Source organism: Pyxicephalus adspersus, chromosome 7, assembly GCF_032062135.1.
Source record: "Pyxicephalus adspersus chromosome 7, UCB_Pads_2.0, whole genome shotgun sequence".
NCBI classification, from domain to species: Eukaryota; Metazoa; Chordata; class Amphibia; order Anura; family Pyxicephalidae; genus Pyxicephalus; species Pyxicephalus adspersus.
The window spans coordinates 14343255-14368560 of NC_092864.1; the positions used below are offsets into that span (position 1 = coordinate 14343255).

General features: G+C 40.8%; 3 protein-coding genes, 1 long non-coding RNA gene and 2 other non-coding genes across 13 annotated transcripts in view; 3 read left to right on the forward strand and 3 right to left on the reverse strand.

Moving 5' to 3' along the window:
- The window catches only part of LOC140335142 (uncharacterized), a 12567-nt gene extending 4936 nt beyond the window's left edge, over nt 1-7631 (reverse strand). Inside the window, exons 1-4 of one of the 3 annotated variants that reach the window (XR_011921666.1) lie at nt 6994-7631; nt 6511-6593; nt 3933-5237; nt 1460-1597 (exon numbers count right to left, since the gene is read on the reverse strand). This is a non-coding gene — a long non-coding RNA (uncharacterized lncRNA). Of the gene's footprint in view, nt 1-1459; nt 1598-3932; nt 5238-5907; nt 6594-6993 lie in introns of those variants that run through there. The other 2 variants (XR_011921665.1, XR_011921664.1) reach the window with 2 other exon arrangements.
- Nucleotides 310-4080, forward strand: RPS2 (ribosomal protein S2). Its single transcript, XM_072417549.1, has 7 exons — nt 310-472; nt 552-641; nt 1464-1571; nt 2040-2213; nt 2600-2759; nt 3394-3485; nt 3953-4080. Exons 1-7 carry the CDS (start codon nt 335-337, stop codon nt 4034-4036), a joined length of 846 nt encoding a protein of 281 aa, XP_072273650.1. The 5' UTR covers nt 310-334; the 3' UTR covers nt 4037-4080.
- LOC140336140 (small nucleolar RNA SNORA64/SNORA10 family) lies at nt 2244-2381 on the forward strand. The gene has a single exon (XR_011921805.1). It is a non-coding gene; the product is annotated as a small nucleolar RNA SNORA64/SNORA10 family (small nucleolar RNA).
- On the reverse strand, nt 6737-6867 carry LOC140336158 (small nucleolar RNA ACA64). Its single transcript, XR_011921822.1, has one exon. It is a non-coding gene; the product is annotated as a small nucleolar RNA ACA64 (small nucleolar RNA).
- Nucleotides 7632-8303: 672 nt separating the features above from the next.
- On the forward strand, nt 8304-17840 carry LOC140335141 (testis-expressed protein 47-like). Its single transcript, XM_072417550.1, has 7 exons — nt 8304-10987; nt 12537-12609; nt 13815-13918; nt 14562-14626; nt 15508-15709; nt 16347-16506; nt 17296-17840. Exons 1-7 carry the CDS (start codon nt 10802-10804, stop codon nt 17331-17333), a joined length of 828 nt encoding a protein of 275 aa, XP_072273651.1. The 5' UTR covers nt 8304-10801; the 3' UTR covers nt 17334-17840.
- Nucleotides 17517-25306, reverse strand: part of ARHGAP17 (Rho GTPase activating protein 17) — a 76175-nt gene continuing 68385 nt past the window's right edge. Inside the window, exons 20-22 of one of the 6 annotated variants that reach the window (XR_011921663.1) lie at nt 24930-24954; nt 22303-22352; nt 17517-21034 (exon numbers count right to left, since the gene is read on the reverse strand). Coding sequence is in view for 5 of the 6 variants with exons in the window: in XM_072417543.1 (XP_072273644.1) it covers nt 20922-21034 (113 nt within the window). In the remaining variant the exon portion in view is untranslated. Of the gene's footprint in view, nt 22353-24929; nt 24955-25306 lie in introns of all 6 variants that reach the window. The other 5 variants (XM_072417548.1, XM_072417544.1, XM_072417545.1 and 2 more) reach the window with 5 other exon arrangements.

The window sequence follows — 25306 nt, forward strand, 5'->3', positions numbered from 1 at the left end:
GGGGCCCGTGGGCCGGTTCCCCTGTGCGGGGCCCGTGGGCCGGTTCCCCTGTGCGGGGCCCGTGGGCCGGTTCCCCTGTGCGGGGCCCGTGGGCCGGTTCCCCTGTGCCTATTACTTTAATAATGAAAGTTCCTAGACTCAAAGCATCAGGAGAGGAATGAGTAGCATAGGTCACATAAGTTTACTCTAATGCTGCCCATTTCTACTAAACATGTTAGTTGAAGGGGGTGGGGGACCCGGACAGGTTGACCCCCTTTAGCCTAAACTTATCTGAGGCTGTTGTATCACTTAGGACCTTGGCAATAATCTCTTCATTTTATTTTTCTTGCAGCAAATGGCGGACGACGCCGGTGCAAACAGGGGAGGTTTCCGCGGAGGCTTCGGCAGTGGTGGCCGGGGTCGAGGACGTGGAAGAGGCAGGGGCCGTGGCAGAGGACGCGGAGCCCGCGGAGGAAAAGCTGACGATAAGGAAGTGAGTAGAGGTTGGGTGATATGGTGGCGGTTTTGAGTTGCATTGATTGGTGTAACTTACCTGCGTTTTTATCACATAGTGGGTTCCCGTCACCAAACTCGGCCGTCTGGTCAAAGACATGAAGATCAAATCCCTGGAGGAGATCTACCTCTTCTCCCTGCCTATCAAGGTGAGTTTGGAGCTCTCTCAACTCTTAAAATAACTTACATTTTCAGGGAACCCCTCCTTTATTTACTATATCCACAGCTCACATTATATTAGTATGGTAATCAGTGGGGTGAATGCTTCTTACATTGGTGGACAGTGGAAAGAACTTTCAGATAGCCAAAAAGATCTTGGTGTCACTTAAACTGTCCTGAGGTCCAGATTGCTAATTACTCAGCAACCTCTGGGTTGGGGTAACTAATTTATGGGTTAGTTTTATTCCTAACTCGTACCAGTTCTGTGACAAAGGAAGGTAGCTGAATGTCCAATACCAATACAAGAGTCAAACTGACAGGTTCTCTTTGTAGAAGATCCACTTGGGAGTTTATACTTCCTGTGTTGCCCTGATCCCACTAATGAAAAATGGAGAGGACACTTTGCTTCTTGCAGTGATTTGAGTGACCATGATGACATGAAAGTTCCTGGTTTTTGACAACTGTCATAAGCTGATCCAAGTATGAAAAACCTTAATTCCCCTTTAAATTTTCCTAAACTAAATCGGGACAAGAGTGATAGGTGTGACCATTGCCTTTTTCTGTAATGTTTGCCTTCCAGTGACTCCTAAATGCTTTGTACTGACCAAGACAAGCTGGTAGAATGCAAAGACCTAACTTCACTTACTACATTACTTTTCCTGCTTAGTAACACAACTCTATGGCAATGAGGCAATTGGCATTTCCAGAAGCTTCCCTAAAAATGGGTGCAGGTGATGGGACTTTAGATCTTGTAGAACAGTCAATTATCATTTGTTGCTTGCTTTTGACCTGAAAATTATTTCCATTTGTAGGAGTCTGAGATCATCGACTTCTTCCTGGGCTCCTCTCTGAAGGATGAGGTCTTGAAGATCATGCCTGTGCAGAAACAGACCCGTGCCGGACAGAGGACCAGGTTCAAGGTGGGTTATGTGTTCTGAAGTTGCTGCTGTGGGAAGGAAATGTTCTTACAATGAACAGGATTAATATAGTGCCAACATATTACCCAGCGCTGTACCAATAAATAGGTCTTGCAAATGACACATACAGACAGTGACACAGGAGGAGGAGAGGACCCTGCCCAGGAGAACTTACAATCTAAGAGGTGGGGAAGCGGCACACAATAGGAGAGGGATATGGAATGGTGGGAAGTGAGGACACGAGTTTTAAGAGACAGACGGTTAGGCAAGTTTGAAAAGACCGTTTTTTAGGGCACTTTTAAAGGAGCAAGCAACAGGAAGTGGAAGACCATTCCACAGTGAGGCCGGTCTAGAAAGCACTTGGAGTTGTGTGTTTTAGCCTCCAGTGACAGTTTTGGGAAGGGGGGGTCAGATTTCCAAGATTTATGGGTTTTGGTGATTGCTTGATCATAATTCATGTTTTATTGTTAGGCATTTGTGGCCATCGGAGACTACAATGGCCATGTTGGTCTGGGTGTGAAGTGCTCCAAGGAAGTTGCCACCGCCATCCGTGGTGCCATCATTCTGGCTAAACTGTCCATCGTACCCGTCCGCAGAGGCTACTGGGGTAACAAGATCGGCAAGCCACACACTGTACCCTGCAAGGTAAGTTTCTATAATTATCCCTATACTTCAGCTCTCTCAGCTCTGCTCAGTTACACGTTTCAAAGTTGTGTGATTGTCGTTACACGAGAGATACAGCAACGAGCTTTGTATGCACGGCAGGTTGACCCCTTAATGGTCAACTTGTTCCTGATTTGAGGCTCTACATAGATAAATGTGATTTATTACTATTAGTGGTGTTCTGAGTAAGTGGGGAGGGCTCACATGAACAAGGTGTATATAAATCGATAATATGGAAACCTGTTAGGGGGCAACTCAGGAAAGTAGAACTTTGGGCGGGGGGGGGGGGGGGGTAATGGGTGGTTTTAGTAGTGAATACAAAATCTGGGTCTTTGTGCAGCATATTAAGTGTCCTCATATTTCTGCAGGTGACAGGTCGTTGTGGTTCTGTACTGGTGCGTCTGATCCCAGCTCCCAGAGGTACTGGCATTGTGTCTGCTCCAGTTCCCAAGAAGCTGCTGATGATGGCTGGTATTGATGACTGCTACACCTCAGCTAGGGGCTGCACTGCCACCCTGGGTAACTTTGGTAAGTATTTTGCACATATATTTTTAATAAAAATTCTTTTTTAGTGTCACAATGCTAGTTTTAGGTTTTATAATCTAACCAGCTGCCAGTCACATGCTTGGTTGGTTCAGTTTGAATGCAAAGTCTTTTAACCTTCCAGTGTTACTGTCATAATTATCTTGAAGGTGCAGCCATGCTTTTAAGGTTGGTGACCATACAGATGACATGTACAGATGTCACTGTTGGAAATCCAAAAATATAGATTTCTAATAGAGCGACAGAATGTCTTCCAACTGGGAAACGGTGACAAGAATTCTATTCATTCTTGAGGATTCTTTTTCCAGGGCAAATGTTTTAAGTCAAAAACAACCTAGTGGTTTTAATCTTGTATGACTTAAAAAGATTTTAGGTACACAATATGTAGATAATGTCACCCAACCTATATAAAATAGAAGAATTTTTAGGGATCTGCACCAACACAGCATGTACACAACGGTTGCAAAGATATGTATGTTGCTCTGTTGAGGAATAGCATTTCTTTTTATCAGACTGTATCTGTGTATTCCTGGTTTTCTCTGATGTAAATCAATGATTGATTTATGTAATAATGCTGGATGTAAACATAACATTTCTCATTTCTTCCTCCTCCCCACAGCTAAAGCCACCTTTGATGCCATCTCAAAGACCTACAGCTATCTGACTCCTGATCTGTGGAAGGAAACCATCTTCACCAAGTCACCATATCAGGTATGTTGAGTGTTGGCTGTGAAAGGCTAACTTAGACTTGTATCATCCTTTACCAAACCTAAAACTTAACAGACAATTTGGATGCAATATCTGAAAATGTAATGCTTGGGTGTCATGCCAATCTAATTTAGTATTTTAGTAAACAGATATGCAAATAGGTAGTTGGAAGTTTTACTCCTTGCATATGTTCTATTTCTATCTCCAGGTTGATGCAAAGTAATTAGAATTGTTTGGTTGGTTGGCAATAGACTTCATGTTACAAATTGCATTAGAATGCATCTTGGAGATTCTAAGGCTCACTTACAGTATATAATTGTATTAGGACAAGTATTGCCTGATACCTGTAGAGTCTTCTATTTCTGCCCCACCAAATGTAGATGAGCTGTAATAAGATCTTTACATAAGTATTGCCTCCTATGCTGTATAGTAAATTTATGGTTCACTCACTTGGCATTTTTCTTTTCCAGGAGTACACTGACCATCTTGCAAAGACTCACACCAGAGTGTCTGTGCAGAGGACTCAGGCTGCCGCTGTTCCTGCCACCTCCTAAATATTCTGTTTAAAGAAAATAAAAGACTAAGGTTCTCACCTTAAGAGTTGTGGACTGTTACTTTTCTGGGGTATCAACTGGTTACATTTTATATCAAGTTAGATGCATTATTCAAGTGAACAAAGTAAAAACAGTGCAAGTGTAGCATCTGAATTTCTAGTATTCTGTTTGCATGTAGTTTAAGTCTAACAGTGTTTTTAGGCTTTATAATGCAGGTACTACATAGTCTGGGCAAAGTAACCAGCTTGTTCCACATATATTCCCAAGCTAGAAATCTCATTATATACAGATGAACCCCTAGTTTACCATTTGTTGCAGTTTTGCTTTATGTGCATGCCCCCATGGTGCACTAGAAAATGTACATTTCGTTAATTTTTAGCATAATACCCTGAAATAGCAGAGCTGTTCAATATTTATGCAGTATGAGCACCTATAGATTCAATCCATATAGATCACTTGAATTAATTTATTCCAATATGGCAAACAAATAGTGAGGTTGGCTAAGTGACAACACAGGGGCACTTAGAAGACCTAACTACCATCACATTTTCCCTTTATATAAGAATGGCTAGTCCTGGTATATATTGGGAGTTGGTCAGAGAATGTGTTAAATGCATCTTTTAAACATTTTGTTGGGGAGTTCTTCACCAGAGGTATAGGCTGAATGGAGAGACTTGCATCACATATCCTAAGAGTCTGTTGGTTGCTTCTTACCATGCCTTACATTGGGCATATCAGAGCCTTTCCTAGAATACAAAAATTACTCTATCTCATAGTGCAGTGAGATTTGGACTCTAATATCTTCAGGAAGATGCATTGCCCAAACTTGGCCCTGCACAGTGTGAGTTTGGGTGACGTGAAGGATGCAGAAGATAGCGGTGCATGCTATTCATTCTGGTGCTGGATAGATGGAAGTGGCCAGGTAAGTAATTTTTTTGCTTGAGAAACTTTGCTTTGCACATAGACTTACAAACATGTTTTCTTTTTGTAGAGCCCTGCATTAATTAAATGCTAAAAATGCATCATTTAGACTAAAATAGTGTTAAATTGTTACCCATTATCAAAGTGCTGCATCACTTTCTTGAATGATGTTGGCATGGACCTCAAGTAGTCAAATTGCCTATCCAAGACTTTCACTCCATTTGTCAGTGATGGGGACACTTCTATGGGCCAGCCAGCAGAGGGGGCTCTGGTCAAGCTCCTACAAGATGGTAATGAAAGGAAGTATAAGTAATGACCTGTAATTTGCACGGGGATGGTCTTTAACGGTAATTTTTTCTGAGATGGGGTTGCAATTGCTAATTATAATTTTGGAATGCTAGCTTTCATATTTACTTGCTTGATTTATTGATCTGCATCAACGCAAATAAGGACATTGGAGTACAGCCAGTCCTCTGCTTTTTAGATCCAGGTCATGTTCACATTACAGATCATATGCAGACTGACCACTAACCCCAGGGTTTTGTTACACATTAACTTCAGCTGTCGTCCAGTACTGCAGTTCCGACCAGCCCGCCTAGTGGCCAATGATCTCTGCCGTAGAGTATGGAGCTGCAAAGCTGGACTTTAGGCAGTTGGTTCAGCACCAGGCAAATGATTGCTCCCTATTCCTCTCTGTCGTACATTGTTTATGCTGTGCAGTCATCTCAAAGGAGACAGCAGAGATTTAATAGAACTTTATTGAAATGGAACAAAAACACATTTTATGAAACTTTTTGGGAAAGTAAAGTGTTGAAATATTCCAATTAACAAATAAAATTAAACTCTTGCAAGCACCTTTCCACTACACCTAGAGAAGTCTGTATAGCATTTGTACTTCTCACCTCCAGGGAGAGTCTGCTTAAAAAGCAGCATCATGACCACAATCTGTAGACAGTCACTTCTAATATTAGATAATATCCACTATTAGCCAGGTCATTATTGTAGAATGAGACAGGTGATGTCTCTGCTGCAATGATCTGTTTTACCTGCCTGATCCCTGGTGGTTTCTGGCAAAAAGCTAAACTGCATATTGTGAGTTTTGTTTGCCAGGATATCCGGACTTCCTGGCTGTACCCTGTAAGGGAACAGGTGAGTAACAAAGTGTTTGCAGATTGACAGCTGGTGGCAGTGAGTGAAACTGGTAATAATGCCACTTGCATTAATTCCCTTGGGGTTCTGCAAGGAGCAGCTCCATGTAGCGTCCCCCCAGAGGCAGGGGTTTCCTGGCACAAGGAAGTGGTAACCCCACCACAGCCTCATGGCCAGTTTAGACCCCACAAAGACCAGTCATTCAATAATGACTTTATCCCCAACCCCAGAGAACCTGTATTAAAAAGTCTGGATGAGAATCATATGATTATTTCTGCCTTTGTCTCATGAGGACCACAGCAGTCTTGTCCCTTAATTAAAATTAAAAAATTAAAATTTTCTGCAACAGATGCAATACTGCTCACAAATTTTATGATTTCTAACATTTGGTCAAAACGGACAACCTCTTATCCAAACCTAGAAGCTATGCTGTGTTCTGTTCTCTTCTAGAAGCCTGGATGCATCCTTCTTGATTGCCATATAGGACCTAAAACAAAGAGTTAAATATTTTAGAATATGCTCTGTACAACAGTCCTGTACAGTCTGTACAAGTCCTTAAATCATGCAAGCCCCCATATAGAAGCTAGTATGCAATCTCCGAGCCATATCATCCCTTAGCAAAGCATGCCGAAATGTTGGAGTACGGGTCTCATTGCGCACACACAAGGTTATGGGTAATAAGCTTTGATACTCCAATATTCATATAGGCACAGTGATCTTACCAATGGCTACAGGATACACCAGTGGCAATTTCCCTCTGTGCCGCATTCAAACCATTCCCCCCTTTTTCTTCCCCACTATAATAAGATGGGTGAAGACACAGGAATAGGAAAGCACCGTATCCATTCCCCCCCCAAATCCTATTACCAAGCGACACCGGGGCTTACCTGGTAGGAATTATTTGTACAGGGTAATAAACTAAGGCCACACAAAGTCCTCCTAATTCCACAGTAGTATTGGAGATTGAGGGATAACCCCACCCAGTTCTTTTTAATAAAAACAAGAATGTCACCTCCCTCGACTAAATCTGTGAAGAAAGAAATCACGTTTCCGGTGCATCTCCTTTTATAATCTAGGAACTGGGGCCCGCCCACGCCTTCTTGCTTCTAAGTACTGCCCACTCTTGTCCTGATAAAAAGCTCATTGGTCCTCAGTTCTGGTGTTTTACCAAATCGAGCAATCAAGTTAGCTGTGGGCGTGTACAATAATGTCATCAGCAGAGCAGTGTGACAGCTGTGTCTGCAAAGCCTGCTTGCCATAGACTGCAGCCGGTGTTCTGCACTTTATATCCTATAGTGAGGGTTGTAACGAATTTACATTTTTAGGGTGCACAGTGTACCCTCATAGTTTGTACCCAAAATTTTAGTCCCCCAGCTTTAAAGAATTTCAAGATATAGGGTCACAACTTTGGAGGTGCTGTTTCAAAAGCAAGGCCCCAAGGAGCTCCTATTTGAAAATGCAAATTGGAGACCTCCGGGGCCAATTGAGTAGTAAGAAACATTGTGCTGGAGCCCCTAAATGTATACCTGACAGCTCACAAAACTATTATTCATAATATGCTACCCTGCCTGTTTCTCTTCTTTGAACCCCAATTTCTCAGGTATGGGGAGATGTAGGAAACTGAAAATGTAGAGGGGAATGGGGGACACTTTTTTTATAACATTCTTTAACATTTCCTAAAATTTTATTACTATGGCATCATTAGAACATAAAAAACTTCACCTATCAAAATGCACTGCATTGTTACAAATAATTGTCTGCTTCTAATAAACTTTAATTTCTCTGGAATGGGAAGGTCTAGGGAATCAAAAATGTATATGTACGTGAGGAACATTTGTGGCTAACTTCCCTAAAATTTCATCGCTATGGCATTATTGCAATATAAAAAAACTCTGCCATTAAACACCCTGCCCTATTTCCCATAAATGTCCAATTTTTTTTTTAATGAAACCCAATTTCTTCTTACAAGGAGATGTAGGTAACTGAAGATGTAGGTGCGAGTATTTTACCCCTTTGCAGTAGAGTGGTCAGACATTGGGTTCTCCTGCACAGGTATGAAATCAGAACCCTGTGCTTGAGCAGTACAACACCATGTTTTCACTGTTCTGCTGTGCATGTGCAGGCTTCCAACTTCGCACCTTCGCACTAGGATCTGATTTTCTTACAGCTCTATTGTGCAGGCACAAATACAGGATTCTGCACATGCACAGTGGAAGGGTCGGAAATCAAATCCTTCTGTGCAGGAGTGAGATTTCTATTTCTTACCTGCGCAGTAAAACGGTAGGACAATCTGGTCCAACTGCAAAGGCACAAAATTAGAACCCTGTGCAGTACAACCCAATTTTCGGGCACACTACTACACAGGTGCGAAATCAGGATCCTGCGCAGTAGAACCTGTTTTTCTATGGTATCAGTTTCAGCACCATAGTCTCCGTGTTAATGGTGTCTGACTTACCATAGCTTTCTACGTGAATGTGCTGGTAGATCCTCTTGGCTGGAACTGACACCTAGTATTGTCCAGAGCCACACAGATTTCCTGTTTGTGAATTGCTGTGAATGCATCTTATTGCAGATACAATCATGACTCAATGGGGTCTGGTTATCTGATACACCCCAAAAATGTAGGAAACCCAGAAAGCGGAGATTCTCCACCAGAAATAGGATTCTTTATATTTCTTTTAGACTTTGTATATTAGACTTCTATATTTTTTTTAGACTTGATGACACAGCCTTGGGGAAATGGAAAGTTTATAGCCTTTGTTTGATCCAGTGGGCCTGGAGTTGGGGTAAGTGTGGCCATTGCTCATTTTATGTTTGGGAAGGCCCACCGGAATGGTGAGGTGGGGGAGTTAGCTGACCATCACTGATATTTCTGTTCTAGTTCTGCTGTACCATCAAAGATCATTGGCTGATGGGCCTTTGTCTGTGGGCATTGGGCATTGGGCTTGTGTTCATGGGTTAACATGCCTTTAGCATTCAAGTATGACCCCTAGTTCATGACGGGTGAATGTGGCCTGTAGTTACCCTCCTTCCAAGCTTTATTAACCTGCTTCATGCTGTATTTTCATTCTTACTGACTTGTATGGGGAGAAATATTTTTTTGTATTTTAAAAGTCCATCAACCCAGGCTCTTTTTAAACGTCTATTTGTGCAGAGCTGCTGTTGCTGGTTGGATGGGTTTACTGATTTTCAGTAAAAGAAATCTGTACCTAAAAACCTTTAAAACCAATTTTCTGTAACTACAGTTCCACTGCTAATTGAATTTTGAGAGCCACTGCAGGTCCTTATTGGGTGACTATTTCAGGGTCAATTAGCAGTAATGAAGAGAAACAGTTCCTCAGGGGGCAGTTGGGAGGTATAAGGAGGAATAGTCCCTCCAAATCAGGGGGGAGTTGGGAGGTATGAAGAGGGACAGTCCCTGAAAATCAGGAACTAGGAGGTATGAAGAGGGACAGTCCCTCCAAACCAGGGGGCAGTTGGGAGGTATGAAGAAGCACAGTCCCTCCAAATCAGGGGGGAGATGGGAGGTATGAAGAGGGACAGTCCCTGCAACCCACGGGGCAGTTGGTTGGTATGAAGAGGGGCAGTCCTCCAAACCAGGGGGTAGTTGGGAGGTATGAAGAGGGGCACTCCTTACAAAATAGAGGGCAGTTGGGAGGTATTAAGAGGGACAGTCCCTCCAAATCAGAAACCAGTGTTGAGGTATGAAGATAGAGAGTCCCTCCAAACCAGGGGGCAGTTGGGAGGTATGAAGAAGAGCAGTCTCTCCAAACCAGGGGGTAGTTGGGAGGTATGAAAAGGGGCTGTCCTTCCAAAATAGGGGGCAGTTGGGAGGTATTAAGAGGGACAGTCCCTGCAAATCAGGAATTAGGAGGTATGAAGAAGAACAGTCCCAGAAATTAGTTAGGAGGTACAAAGAGGGACAGTCCATCCAAATGAGAAACATATAGGTGGTATGAAGAGGGATAGTCACTCTAAACCAGGGAGCAGTTGGGAAGTATGAAGAGGGACAGTCCCTCCAAATCAGAGGCAGTTGGGAGGTATGAAGAGGGGCAGTCTCCTCAAACCAGGGGGTAGTTGGGAGGTATGAAGAGGGGCACTCCTTCCAAAATAGGGGGCAGTTGGGAGGTATTAAGAGGGACAGTCCCTGCAAATCAGGAACTAGGAGGTATGAAGAAGAACAGTCCCAGAGATCAGTTAGGAGGTACAAAGAGGGACGGACAGTCCCTCCAAATGAGAGACATATAGGTGGTATGAAGAGGGATGGTCTTTCCAAATTACAGACAGATGGGAGGTATGAAGATGGGCACTGCCTGCATACCACGAACCAGTAGTAATGAAGGGGGACAGTCCCAGGGATCAGGAGTTAGGAGGTATGAAGAGGTACAGTCCTTGCAAATCAGGGGACAGTTAGGAGGTGTAAGGAGGGACAGTCCCTTTAAATCAGGGATCAGTTAGGAGTGATGACACTGGGATTGATATAAAGATGAACATGACGCAATAAAGTTAATGAAAAACTGAAGCTGCTGTCTGGTTTGCCAATATTCATTAAACTCGTGACAGGATGCTCTGTTAATTATTGATTGATGCTCATTATTAATGTATTCCCCTTCTCTCTATCCATCGTTATCCTCCTGTTGTGATGGATAATCCATCGGATCCTCCCATGCTCTTCCTATTGTTTACCTGTCTCCCATGGTTGCTAGGATACAGACACTCCTCTTCACCAGGTTACCGATGAGACCAGCACCGCCTCGAGTACCCGGAGTATTTCAGCATCCTGGCACTGCCACAAGCATGGCTTCTCATAAATCATGCTCATCTACCCCAGGATTCCCCCATGCCTCGGCACTGACGGCTCTTCTGGAGGCACAGCACATGGTTTGGAATATATATGACATTATTCTGTAGACAGGCTTAATCTAACTGGTTGTGTTGCATGATAGTGACCAATCATCAATCCTATTTCCATTTAATAGTAAATGATGGGATGGTTAAGTTGGTTTCTATGGGCAACAAAGTCAGTTCTGCTTTTAGATATTTCAAGCTGATACTCTTTCTTCTGTTTTGCCACTTGGCCCCCATTGTTTCTATAAAAGTAAGTGGCTTTTAGAGGATACGCGACCCTACAGTGCTTTTCAGAGCTCCTCGGGGGACGGCCTTTCACACTGCACATGCTCAGTTTGGTCTACCCAGGATAAACTGGGCTTTCTGGATTCTCATGAATATAAACCACAATAAATGAGGCAAGTTTCAGCCATGGGAAAACAAGCTGTGCTCTTCAAGGCACTTTTTGGGGTAATGTCACTTTTGATTGACAGGGCTCTTCTAGGGAGGACAAAAAAGATCACAGGCTCCTCCCAAAACTGATCACATGGAAAGAGGTCACATAACAGCAAACCACAAAAAAGCATTTAAAGTATTTTTTGCTGTGGTTTATCAACTGTTTATTTATTGTATCGCTTGTATAAAAATCTTAGAAATGTAGTGGTTATATGTTCTCTTACAGTACTTTATCCAAAGAAATCCATATCAACCAATCAGAATCTTCTATTTCTCTGGCTGCAGCAGTGTGAATCCTGATTGGCTGCTTTGGATTATTGCTTTTAAAAAAATAAAATAGGGGCATCCTATTGGGTGAAAAAAGTAAATGCTCATAGCATGGGGCTAATCAATATAAAAAGGGCATCAATACCTACTGACCAAATTGAGGTCACTTTTCCTGTAATCTGAAATTGCATTTGTATGGGTGAGTACAACATGTGCATTGCTGTGGCTATTTGGACTTTTTTACTGCAAGGGCCCAAGGCTAAAGCTCGGACAGATGATTGTAGCTGGTAAGAATTGTTTTCAGTGCCAGAACAAACAAGTTCTTTACACCAAGAGCCAGTCTGTTTAATGGAAAGGGAACATGGCAGAGAAAGTGAACTGCACCCTTGTGAGCTCTGCACCATAGGAGTGCAAAGTGGTCATTCCTAATCTGTCAGTGAACGGTCAGTCATCAATACACCATGGCAGATTGATGAACAACATTGGCGGGAGGGAAATGTCTTACAAGATCGAGTTTTAGGTACACATTTGTACAATGCGTGAGAGCTGCTAAAATCATATTCCTAATTGACCAATGATTGCTGTTTTAGCTGAACATTCCCCATAGTGTTTGGCATTATGGAATTGATTAGGAGCTCTGAATGATTGTGGATGCCATGCATCCAGGTCCATAGAATTATGTTATTTTTTTTGTTAATTCTTAATTACTGAACATTGTATTGTGATGATATTTTTAATAAAAGTTGGTTTCTGTTAGTAAGCCCTAGAAAAGTGAGGCTTGTACATATATAACAATAGACTACATGTGATATAACTTTTGATGAATATCCAATTCAGTATGGTATGTATCATATGTAACTGGTATCTGTTGTTCTTGCAGAAATCCATCAATCACAGGCTGTTTTATGTGGCCAAGATCTCATCTGAGAGGGCAAACTATGGGCATATTATAGGTAATCAGCATGGTGCCAGGGGCGGTATATACCTTATGTTACACAGTTTACCTTGCTGCAGTCCAATCATGTTCTGGCAACCAATCCATTTCAAGAGAAAATTTGCACCTGGTCTTTTTATGAATAATTCAGAAAGTCACTGATTATATGCACACACATGAAATTAATTGTAGGGGGCATATTTGCATTAAGCCATGGCACAAAAATAGGTACTGGGTGTGGTTCTCAATTCTTCGCTGGTCTTGAAACTGATTTGTATGACCCTTACCCCCCCCCCCCAACAAAGTATCACACCACAACCCTGGTCTCACCAGTTTCTCTACCTTCACCGCAGAACTACTCCTCCATCCTCTTTATTGATATCAACCTTTCTCTCCTGCCATAGTGATGGACCTACAGTAAGAAGGCTCCTGACTACATACAGCTTACATGCCATGCCACTGCTGGGATACCTCATCCCTATTACAGGGTCCTTCTCTATTACACACAAGTCATGTCTATGGACCCTGTAAAGGGCTTCATAAAATGTCTGCTCTATATAAATACATAGTGAAAACTCTTTATTACATGCAGTACCTTACCCCTATTTATCACATGAAATTCCCCATTCCTCCGTATTATCTCCAATGTATTCTCCCTCTATTGGATGCAGTGATGATCTAATATATATCCACCATACATTTCTATTACAAGCAGTGCCTCATGCCTCTCTATTACACCCAGTGCCCTATACTTCTTTTGTATGTTTCACAAAACCTTATCCAGTCCAATGGTTATAAATGTGTGAAGCAAAATGTTGTGATGAAACAGTAATTTTGGGATAAAGATAGAATGTAAATGTATCACAAGCAGTGTCTGATGTATCTATTACAACCAGCTTCCTATGTCATCTTTGTTTCATAGAAATGTATCCAGTTCAAATGTTTTAAATGGAGTGGTCATGTGTGAAAATAAATGATGAGAAAACAATTTTGGGATGTAAATGTATCACAAGCAGTTCCTCTCTATTATACCCTATGCCTCTTTTCTATGTTTCATAAAATCACATCTATATCAAATGTTATGGAGTAACCATGTATGCAACTAAATGTTGGGATGAGAAAGCAATATTGGGTTTAGGAAATAATGCAAATTTGGAAGTGAGTTTCCTTGTAGTAAGTGAGAAATTTGAGTTCACATGGAAATATATATTTTTTTCCACACAGATCACTGTGAGAAGCTGTTCAATAAACTGCTGAAATTCCATCTGGGAGAGTCAATCTCTGGCTTACTGCTGCTCTACCCCACCTCTGTCATTCACATCATTGAGGTAACTACTTAGCCTTGGCAGGGCCCCGGCCCCCGCAGGCTGTTTTTTAAAACTTTTATAATTTACCAATAGAGCAACAGATATAAAACAAATTAATAATTAGGATACACAATTATCTTCATATAATGTTCAGCTTTCGGTTGCACCTTGTGGCAGGGAAACCTATATTTGAACATGGAGGCTTAGTTGCTGACATCTGAAAATGCTACCTGACTGGCTGGTTCTGCCTTTAAAGCTCACATGGAGCTCAGCAGAACGGCCCATCCAAAGCTGTGGGGCCCAATAGATTTATGCTCCTAGTATTGTCAGTTTCCTTGTGGACGTTACATAGTGATTTCTTATTGTGATTTATCATGGCAGGCTGCAAGGTCAGTAGTTACAATCACTGCAATATAAAAAATTCTTCAATCAGATTTTCTTGTTTCCATATTAAACTAAAACGGAGAAGTAAATTGGTTTCTACAAACAGGAACGGCACAAAGGTCACATGGTCTAATGGACCTTCATCATAAAGTGCATTGTTTGTAGCAACCGATCAGGAGTTAGTATTTATTTTAATACTGAAAAAATGGGGAACTGATGGCAAGCACAGCTCTGGCTATTTTATTAGTTGTAGTTTATAATTCTTTTTTTTACCCCACAGTCTAGCAGTGAAATCTTGTATGGGATTATTGAAGATCTAGTCCAATCCCAGAATGATGGTGACAAGTAAGTCTACATCCATATTTTTTCTTTTTCTGTGTGTGTATATATATATATATATATATATATATATATATATATACATACACACACACACACACACACACAGTTTTGTGTTTGTATATTATAGAAAGAATTGTCCAACTTTTTGCTACAAAACACACCACCACCATACTTTTGTAATGAGTAGTGTGCCATCTTGTGGTAAATCATATTGATGACATTCAATCTAAGCTACTCTTCTCTTTTTGGACCAGTGTTTCTCAACCAGGGTTCTATGAAAACCTAAGGGGACTCCAGAGGTTGTTAGGGGTTGCTTGAGCAATGATCAATTAGTACGTCTCAGGACAGTTGCCACTGACATCAAAATTAAATCTGGCTATCTGTAAGAGTGACATTCTTCCCTTTTGCCAGCAATATATAAGGATTCTTTTCACTAACCTGTATAGTAACATACCTTGAATTGTGCATATCAAATATTCGCACGGGTTCCCCATGATAAAGAGTTTGAGAAAGGTATTTTAAGAGTGTTGCCTGGTGAGTTATATAGACCATAAAAATCTGGATTAAGTACAAAAAATACCAAAAACGCAGCACATTTTTAAATCCAAGTTTTTAAATAAAATGTATCAGGACAGGAGGAATGTTTATAATTTTTTGTTTCTGGGTTGTGATGATGATTCACAAGTATGCTTGCATTCAGGAATAGAACTGTAGTAAGTTCTATGTGTGGCAACTAAAGCCCAACCAATGTTACAGGGTAAGGGCTATAGCCTCTCTCATGTTTTATATTGCTGCCCCGTTGGAAAGTTTCCCCTCATTTCTGAAACATTAGGCTTTAGTAGAATTAGCACCAGATCCTAACATTGATGATTGTTATGTTGTAGCTCACTTTTTCAGGAGGCCAGGATTCTTGTGATCTCACACAATATCCCCAGCAGGCTCTTCCAGCAGTGGTATTACCGCATAATGAGGCCTCCGGTCCATTATATTAACAGCGATATGCATCGACAATCAGAGGAAGGGGTGCTGGAAGAATTCCTCACAACTTTACTGAAGCTAGGGACCTTTTTGACTGAGAAGCTGGAGGTAAGTTAGTAATCTAAGCTTTCATCTCTTAAAGTTGAGGTGTGGGGGGGGTACCAAAGTGCCTCAAAGAAAAAACAAGTAAACACAAGTGGAACATGAAGAACTGAATCTAGGAACCAATTCTGAAGAGCCGAAAGTGCTGGCCACTGGGCCGTTCTGAAGGGTTTAATGAGAAATCGAACATCTTTGGGATCCATTGAAATATTGATGTCAGCCAGATTTTTTGCCAGCATCAGTATCTGATTGTACAAACACAGTTCTCCCCAGCCTCTTTTAGCTGGGTGCACCAACCAGAACTTTTCAGTAACCACCCAGCTGTTTTTGGGTGGTTACTGAAGAGTTGGCTGCCACCCACCTACAATTTCTTCCTACCAGGCTTAAAAAAACCTCTGGGTTAAACACTGTACAAATGTCACAAATCACATTCCAGAGTGGAAAGCCCTCCCAGTAGATTGGAGATGTAATAGCCACAATGGGAATCCATTCCCATATTATTGCCAATGGTTTTTGAATGGAATGTACTTAACCTCATCTAGGAGTGATGGTCAAGTAACCACATATCTTTGGTGTATAGCATACATCAAGTGCTAAAATTTTTCTCTCCTTTTGTTCCTTAATCCACCGAATATTCCTGCAGCCTGGAAGCAAAGGTCTTGTTGGAGATTTGTATTGTTTGGCACCTGAACTTCTTGTTCAAGAAGAGACCATCCAATTTCTCATCAACTCCGACAGGTTTGTGAAACCAGAAGAGTTCCAAGCAATGTATGACAAACCCATGAACGTGTCCATTGGTTCAGGTAAAGTATGTCTCAATTTGTCAAAGCCCGACATTAGAACCTCTGTATGGATAATTGCTGAAAAGTTGAGAGGTGAAAAAGTCTGTAAAAGTCTTGTAGGGGTTTCTAAACAGGACCCTGAATCAGGGGTTTAAATGTTCAAAGGAATGTAAATCTGGGCCATGGTGGACATAAATGTAATTGATTCAGTTTGGGTGTATAAAGTACTTCAGCGTGGGGTGACTCGTCTTGGCCCAAACTTCTAGAGGATTCAAAGCTTGATGAAGGGTCCCCATAGAACACTTAAAACACTGCTTTGTAGATTTGCTACAACATATACTAATATTTAAGAGCCAATCAGTGACCCTTGTATGTCTGAAAGTAGAACTTTTTTTGCCTTGGATAAGGGTCTCATATATGGAAAACATCAATTATAGCAAGTGTTCAGAAGTCAGTCATATTACTTCTACAGATTGCTTAAAAAATGGCTGAACCTGATTCTAAATACTGAAAATACACCTAGATATTATGAATTATAGGAAATAACAGAATGTTGATCCAGGGTGTATCCAATTGGATAAAGGGTCAAGGAAGGAAATTCTTTCATGACAAGCCCAGAGCTGTGTTGCATGGGCAGACATTCTGAACCAATTCATATTCACCACTCAACCCCGCCACATAATGGTCACCTATTTTTAGAATATATATCATTTTTTTTATTAATAAATTGCCAGCATTTTTACCCTAATAACATACTACATACTCAACCTCAACTTCACTGACTGGTTTCACTTACCATTTCTTTTGTAGATCAGCTCTGGCCAGCTTCTCAACACTTCCTACTATAGCAGACACCTTGTTACTCTCCAACCATTTTGACTTCTGCCACATTAACTACAAAAGATGTTTTTATCCCCAAAACAACCCTTGATTGAATACATGTCAAAGTATGTTACAACATGAATAAAGCTTGAGTTAAATTTAAAGAAAAGATCTTCAGCGTGACCATGCACAATGACACCAGACAAATATTATTTACCTCACAACCATATTTTATTTCCTTTAGAAACAGGAAATTTATATATTTAACAGAAACCTCCTTTAAGTGTGCCAAAAATATATAATTTATATTACATTATCTTTTCAACGATATCCAAAGCGCTGAACTGCCTCACATTGAAGCGCCTGGCCAAAGGAGAAAAAAAACAAAACTGTGAGGCCTAAAGTCTGTACAATCTGCATATATTTATAAACCCGTTGAACAAATGATAATAACAAAATCTGCTATGACTGAAAAAGAAGAAGATAAGATTAATAAACAGAACTGTTCCTAAACAGTGCGAACGACACTGAAACTCATAAGATCCACACTTGGGGGTCAATTCAATGATGGCGGGCTTTGTCTGTTGCGCATATGAACCAGACCTATGCTTGTTCTCCAATGCTTGCTACGGCCAAAGAAGCCCTAAAACCGTACTCCTAATCTAAATTAATAATTGTGATGATGTAATTATTAGATATTCAATGGGTTGGCTTAAAAGTAGCAATTGCTCATCAACAGATCAGAGTAAAGAATGGCCTTGGCCTGTTTTGACCACCCAATTGTTTATTGACAATGAAATCATAGAAATTTTTAAACTGGGGCACTTTTATCAGACAGCACATGGCCGATTAAACTGAGTTGGGAACCACTTTGCAGTTGCTGTCGCGGTGGTGGATTGTGGCTCCGTTTGCTGAATCCAACATATTGCTTCTGGTCACCCTTGAGTGGCCATCCACTTCCACTGACATGAATGGTACTGCAGCTCACAATAGTTGCTTCCTTTTTTATATCAGCTTCTTGAAAATATTGAACTGCGCAAATCTCAAACTGTACATAAAAGCATAACAGAGGTTTTGTCAACTGCAGGGTAAAACTGCACAGTATTGAGGAGAGGTGACTAAAAGCACAGTTCTGAAGGGGCCCAAGACTGCTTTTGGTTTACTAAAAAGTGCCAGCTCCTGTTTAACAACATAATATTACCTTTGTGGGATCAATTATTTTTCTTGTATGATACATTAACACTATAAAAAAGATTTGGTGTATGGACTAATTTGGGTTATTAGCAGTATAAAACAATATATTTCTATCAAAGAGTATGAAAGAAGGGACAGAACAAAGTTGCACTTGCTTGGCAACTTTAATGACAGCCAAGCAATTTCCAACGCACCGGACTCACTTGTACATTTGCCAGGTACTGTGTTAGGCTGTTCACTTTACTGGCTCCTCCAGTTGCTAGCAGAGCAGCACAAGCACAACCTAACGCAGGCTATAAAATTCTTCTGGAAGGTGGTAAATGTTATGAATTTACCGTAGCTGCAAGATAAATGGCAGAAAGCTCCAAAAGGGGTTTTTCTATGCATTTCTTGCCAAGAAGGGGGTCCATACATTTCATTGTCTTTATGATGTCACCATGTTTACACACTTATGCTTAATGGTTACCTGTAAAAATACCCGTTTTATCGTACTACAGTGGCTTGGAATCTAAGTAGTATGATAGACTGCTTCTCAAATATTCAAATCCTCAGGGTAATCGTATGGTTTGACAATTGTTGACCTCTCCATCCCTCATAATGCAGATAGGTACTTAAGTGATAGGTCAAGTTAATGCTTACAATGTGCCAAATGAAGTAAAATATATATTGTTCAGCAGTCAGCTTATATTGCAGACCTATAGCAGAAATTATTTTATTTTGATTGTAACAATTCCATGTGGGAGAACAAAATTTGACTGGTCACCTCTTACTTGCACATAAACCGAAAGTCCAACTCTACTAGCAGTCCTATAGGGTTTATAACATGAGAAGATTTCAGATAAAGTATATAAAAAAAAACATACGTGGAATATTTTGTTCTTGTTAAAACGAAAGTGACTGTGTACCAAGGTTCTCCTTTAATAAATTCACTGCCAATCCTTATCCAAGTTCTCAGACCCCAAAACTCACCATCATGGAGTAACCACTTCCAAGACTTCATATGATCAGGAAAAGAGATGAAAACCGATATATTACAAGAGGGTCAAACGTATTTTATGGTAAAGCTAAATAAACCAAATACTAGCTTACAATACTAGAGAACAGTTATTGAAGGTGGCAAAATAAGCATAATGAATTGAGACAATGAATGAAAACACAAAATCTATTCTTTAGTATGCATTGTGTCGCACTGATATCAAAATATCATTTTCTGAATCAGAAGCAAATAAGCAATCAGAACCAGAGATCCTAAAACTAACAGCATTTCCTGTGCCTGGCTGACAACTCAAGCTCTTCCCTCTTAATAGGTGTTGTCAGCCTGCTGGGTTTGTTGGACAGGCTGCTGTGCAGCCAACTGAAGGAGCTTGCTGACAACACAGCTGCTTTTTGCAAGGCAGAAAACCTAGCGTTGTCATCCTGCATCAGAGAATAAGGTTACAGGATCTCTAAGTAAGCAACTGATTTACAAATTCTGATTTGCTTGTAACAACTGTATACAGTGTGGAAATATACTAAAGAGCAGATTTAGGGCTCTAATACACTTTATTCTCTTGGAACGAGCCCATAGCTTCACACATTGTTCAGCTTGTTTACCAAAACCTTTTTGAAATCAGATTGGTTGCTCTACTCAACATTATTTAATTTGCCTTTCACAACTCTGTTGATACCTTATTAAGGTTTATGAAGAAAATAATTAAAAAGAAGTTCAGGCAAAAACAATCTTGGTTTTAATAGGGTTTCAGCAGCAAGACTCTTATAGAAAGCCCATTGGCCATTTCCAAGTCCAGCAAATGCAGCCTTAAACAAAGAACAGCGTAATTTTAAAAATTCTTTTCCCCTCGCTTACAAATGTTCCCCATAAGGGAGTGTGTATTTCCAGGTATCAACCCGACAGATGGTAACTGAAAGCCAGCAGTTCCCAAACAACTATGTGCCTACGACGATGATAAATCTTAGCATCAGTCAACACGTCCTCAACCTCTGATTGAATATTAAAGCCTAAAGGTTTATTATGGTAACCGGTAATGGTGAAGGTAAGTACACAATATGCAGTCCCATTCCTACGACAGTGGCAGTTCAAGCCCAACTGGCACCCAAGAGGTTTATAACAAAGATAGAAACTCATTGAACTGTGGTGGTGGAATGTCTGTAGAGGTTTCTATCCTGTACAGCTAAATACTCTTTATTACTAGTGGCATAAAATAAGTATATTGTAGGGATTGTCCGATCAGTCCCTGCGCCCAGGGTTGCAGGATCTTCAAAGGCAAGACACATCAGGTCATTCAAACTTTATGGGTATCTTCCAATGAAATGACAGACAGTAAAAGCTTCTCACTGTTGGGTCTTGACATAACAACCTTCATGGGTCAGCAGGGCTGGCTTGTGTCAGCGTCTTGGGAGCGCAGAACCCTCTGTCTCCTTTACAGGGCTGTGCTCTCGATGTCAGTATCGAGAAGGGCCACCAGCGCCGGAGGAGGTTCTACAATGGGGACCGGCAATGCTGAATCAGCGACAGGCTGTGCTAGTATTGGTTCTGAAAAGAGAGAGGGAAAAAAGGAAAACAGACGAAGAGAAAAAAAGAAAAAGCACATTTTTATTATATCAAATGGAAAACGATTCTGAAAGAAGACATTTTCAAATCTTGAGGATGAACAGAAATGTTTCCCCTAGTAATGTGAGATGCATTTACAAGATATTCAGATGTATTTTTTGGCTTAACAAGGGGCAGGGACACATGACGGCCTGTAGGTGTCACTGTAACTACTAAAGACAAGCAAAGCTCCCGCATCATAACCCATCCTCCCATTTAGTCATTGTGACGCCTAAAAATTAAGTTACATTTCTGTATTAACAGTGAATCTCATAAATGTTGTCACCAAGACACCACCCACACCAAATGGTATAAAAATAAGACTTTCTACCTAAAAAAAAAAGAAAGAAAATTGAATACTACCACCAAATGTACTGTAAACCATTACCAACCAATCAGCTTCAGCTTTCTTGGGTTTAACCCAAGCATTGAGTTTGTTGGTTGTAATGGATTACAGCATCTTCCTCTTTAAAGCCTGACATGTGAAGCTTGCCACTGGCCTACACACACTTGGCTCAGCCATTTTACTGGTAGGGGGAACATTTGCAGAAAATTGGGGGTCTTGTGCATGAAAATGACAAATCTTTACCAATCAGATGCTTGATTTTATCTTCTAAGTGGTGCTGTTATCTGATTGGTTTGCTCTAAGCAAAGGATGCTATGGCTCCTATACATGAAGCATAAGAAGGAGTTTATATTCAATTATTGACTTTACTGGAACCTTGCAAACTCAGACTACATTGAAATGGCTGCACACAGTGTGTGAAGGTGACAAGTCTTCTTAATGGACCTTGCAGATTGCACAGTGTTTTAAACATATCAAATGATATTGTGGTATTTGGTTAATTTGGTAGTGAAAATCATATGTGAACCGCGGCCCAAAAACTTGGGGAGAAATACTTCACTCCTAGACTATATTATGGTAAAGCACACTGGTCCATACAGACACTGTGAGCTAACAGCAGGGGCAATAGATATATCATAAAACAAACCTGGAAAGGTTTAATCAGAACAGCTTGTGCGCTCTTATGTTCCATGTGAATCATTGAAGCAAGCCAAACCCCCGGGTAGCCCACATGCTGTATTAGTGAGTGCATACAAAGCCTGGTTAGGGTCACACACGGTTAGTACCCAGCACATGTGAGAGAATGATTGGAAGGCAGTTGTCAGATGAGTGTATGTTTCGGCCAATCATGTGCCTTGTTCCTTACCATTGACACTTCCCAAAGACAGTGTTTACTGACAAAGCCCCATCAAACATCTGAGTTGATCAATAAAATTGTTTACAGTTAGAAAAAGGATATAGGAAACATGTTAAATTAAATATTTTTTTGAGCCATCCTGCTGGCTGAGCTAAATATGTAGCTGATCAATTTAAAAGGAATTTGTACCCCAGTAGGGCACAGAGGAGTCACAGGAAACGGAATGGCTGCCTGTCCCTTGCATAATGATTTATAGGATTAAAAAGGCTGCCTGCTCTTTCAAAAAGAATTTATGCTCCTAATAAGCATTCGGGTTCTTCATAAAGTAAGGAAAAGTCTAACGGTTGACAGCTATTGTTGGCACAGGTGAACTCTTTGGAATATTTTCCTTCACTTCCTGTTTTCTGGTCAACCATTAGATTTCTCCATTCGTCTTCTTACCAGAGGTGCTGAGCTCATCAAGCAAACCTATTCTGGGCAAGAATTCTACTTTATCTGTGTCTGTTGGGCAGAAACAGCCGCTGGGTTCTTCCAAGACCAACAACAAAACCTCCCAGCTATAATTTCCTGATTCTGTTTTACCTGGGTGGTATGAGGGTCTTCATAATGACCACAGCAGCTATGCAGATCTTTGAAATTAGCACAAAGATTGCAAAAAAACACATCGGACATAAAAGAAAAGAAGAACTTCCAGGCCTCTACTGTAAATGGGTTGACCATGGGCGTTGACTACATTTTAACATTGATACCTGTGCAAAGATTGCATAGTTTAACAATGCAGTTAATATAAAAACATCATGGGCTATACACTTGTGGTTGCATTTAGATAAAATTATAAAAGTACAGTTTTAAATGGCATGGCTGACCAATAACTATATTTGACGGCACATATAAATATAAAACAAAATCAGGGAAAACTGGTGCACAGATACTTGCAGAAAACAGAAAAGGTGCTTTACAGCCAGCCATGTGATGGTTCACAATTTAAAAAGTAAGTTCAATTGGCTGTTTTTTGCTTCTTTAAAACTATAACCGGTGCACTAGTTTTGAGCAATGTCTATAGGGTATTACCAGTATGCAGGTACATTCACATATACTGGTGCGGGTGTCTAGATGTGGGGTGAATAACACAGCCAACTACCATGCAAGCTAAAACCGTCTCTACCACCAGGGTGAAGCATATCCCAAGCAATGTGCCACCCAAAATGAACAAAATGATGTCCTATCCTATCAATGTATTTGTGCAAGGAAATACAGAGTATGTGCAGGTAAGCAAAACCCTGAACAGCACATGTTTAAACAATGGTATTTGTTAACTTGTTATTTGGGCTGATCCAAATGCTTGGATCAGGTTTCCTGGTGTTAAACATGGCCTAATAGTGTGCAGGCAAACCTAATGACTAGACCTGTGGTGTTAGAAGTCAACAGTATAACAGGTATGAAAGTTTTCATCCTTCCTTTTATTTTGGGAGCTAAAAATCACGAATAAATAATAGGCCAGTAAACCGAAGACTCCAAACATGCAAAAAGTTTCCTTTAAAAGGCAAAAGTTAAAATAAATATATATTTTTTTTTAAATTACTGCATTCCTTTACATAAACTATTATTCATGGAACTGGCAATGAGCATCTAAAATTGTAACTTTTACAAAAGTAAATTCCCTAGCAAAATCTCCTTTGTTCTTGCAGGTGCAAGCCCTCTCCTCTTCCAGAAGTCGTATTACTGTCTGTGATTGCCCAACTCCTCCACCCATTATATGTAACAGCTGGTGGAGAAGCAATGGGGAATATAATGGAGTGTCACTTTAGTGACAGATATGAGTTTGCTTGAGCTGCTGACATCACATCCAAGATGGCAGCAGCCAGGAGCAGTTATATAACTTGATTGCACATAAAATTTTATGAGATGACTTTTGTTGATATGAGTGATCTGATCTGGTGATAGCAGTGTTCTCACCCAGACCTTTTAGTCGGGTGCACCAACTGGCACTTTGCAGAAACCACCCGGCTGGTTTTGGGTAGTTACTAAAAACTTTGGTCACAATACAGGGGCTACCACCTACTCACAGGTTTTTCCCACCTGGCTTGGGGAAAAATATGGGGAGAACACTGGACATGAAAGAAGCTTATTGGATACATCCTAAAGCAATTCTGGCTGCTTTAGGATACTGAACCATGCCCTTTAGGACTTGTTTTAGTTTTGTACAGTAAACCAAAATGCACGAAGAAGGAATGTGCACAGTTAAAAAAAAAAAAAAAAAAAGTTAATTTCTTTTTTATGTCCATCTATAGGGAAAGCTTTCAAAATCCGATGGGGACCCACCCAAGTGGTTCCAAAAGCAACTGATTCATGCCAAGGAAAGTCACTGTAACCATCACATCAATGAACTTTCTGATGTTATCAGGACATGAATCAGCTTCTCAGGAGTTTTCATTGCTATGGTGCAGGATGGTGCTAATGAGAAGCAGATTTGGTGCAGGGTGCAGATGGTGGTGGTGGTGGTGGTGGTGTGGGGGGCTGGACAATATGGTTGAAAGTGGGATGGGGTGAAATGAAAATCATAGTTGGCATAGGTCGCAAGGCCAAGCGATCAACACAAACAAAGGCGGTGCAGGCGGTGTGAGAAGTGTACAAACCTTTAATACCGGTAACTTTCGCAACCTGTTGGAGGCACCACAGATAAAACTATTAGCAAGCGTTGGCCACCACACAGCTCACCGTCACCCCCACGAACCCCTCTCTTATTTTGGTTTTAGTGTCATGCTGAGAGCAAAACAGCCAGTGATAGCCAGCGTGGACTGAGCATCATAATCAACTTTATGATTTAGTGCAAAGGTGCAACAGCATCTGGCCTGCAGGTATAAGCAGTTTTCAAAAGGGGGAAATGTTAAACACAAGTTTACCATAGAAGAAACTTGTGAGATTCACGCTGCTATTAGGAAGAGTAAGTCTAAATAGCCAACGAGCAAATGGCTCTTCTATTAGTGCTATGTGGTTGATCTAATAATTTTTA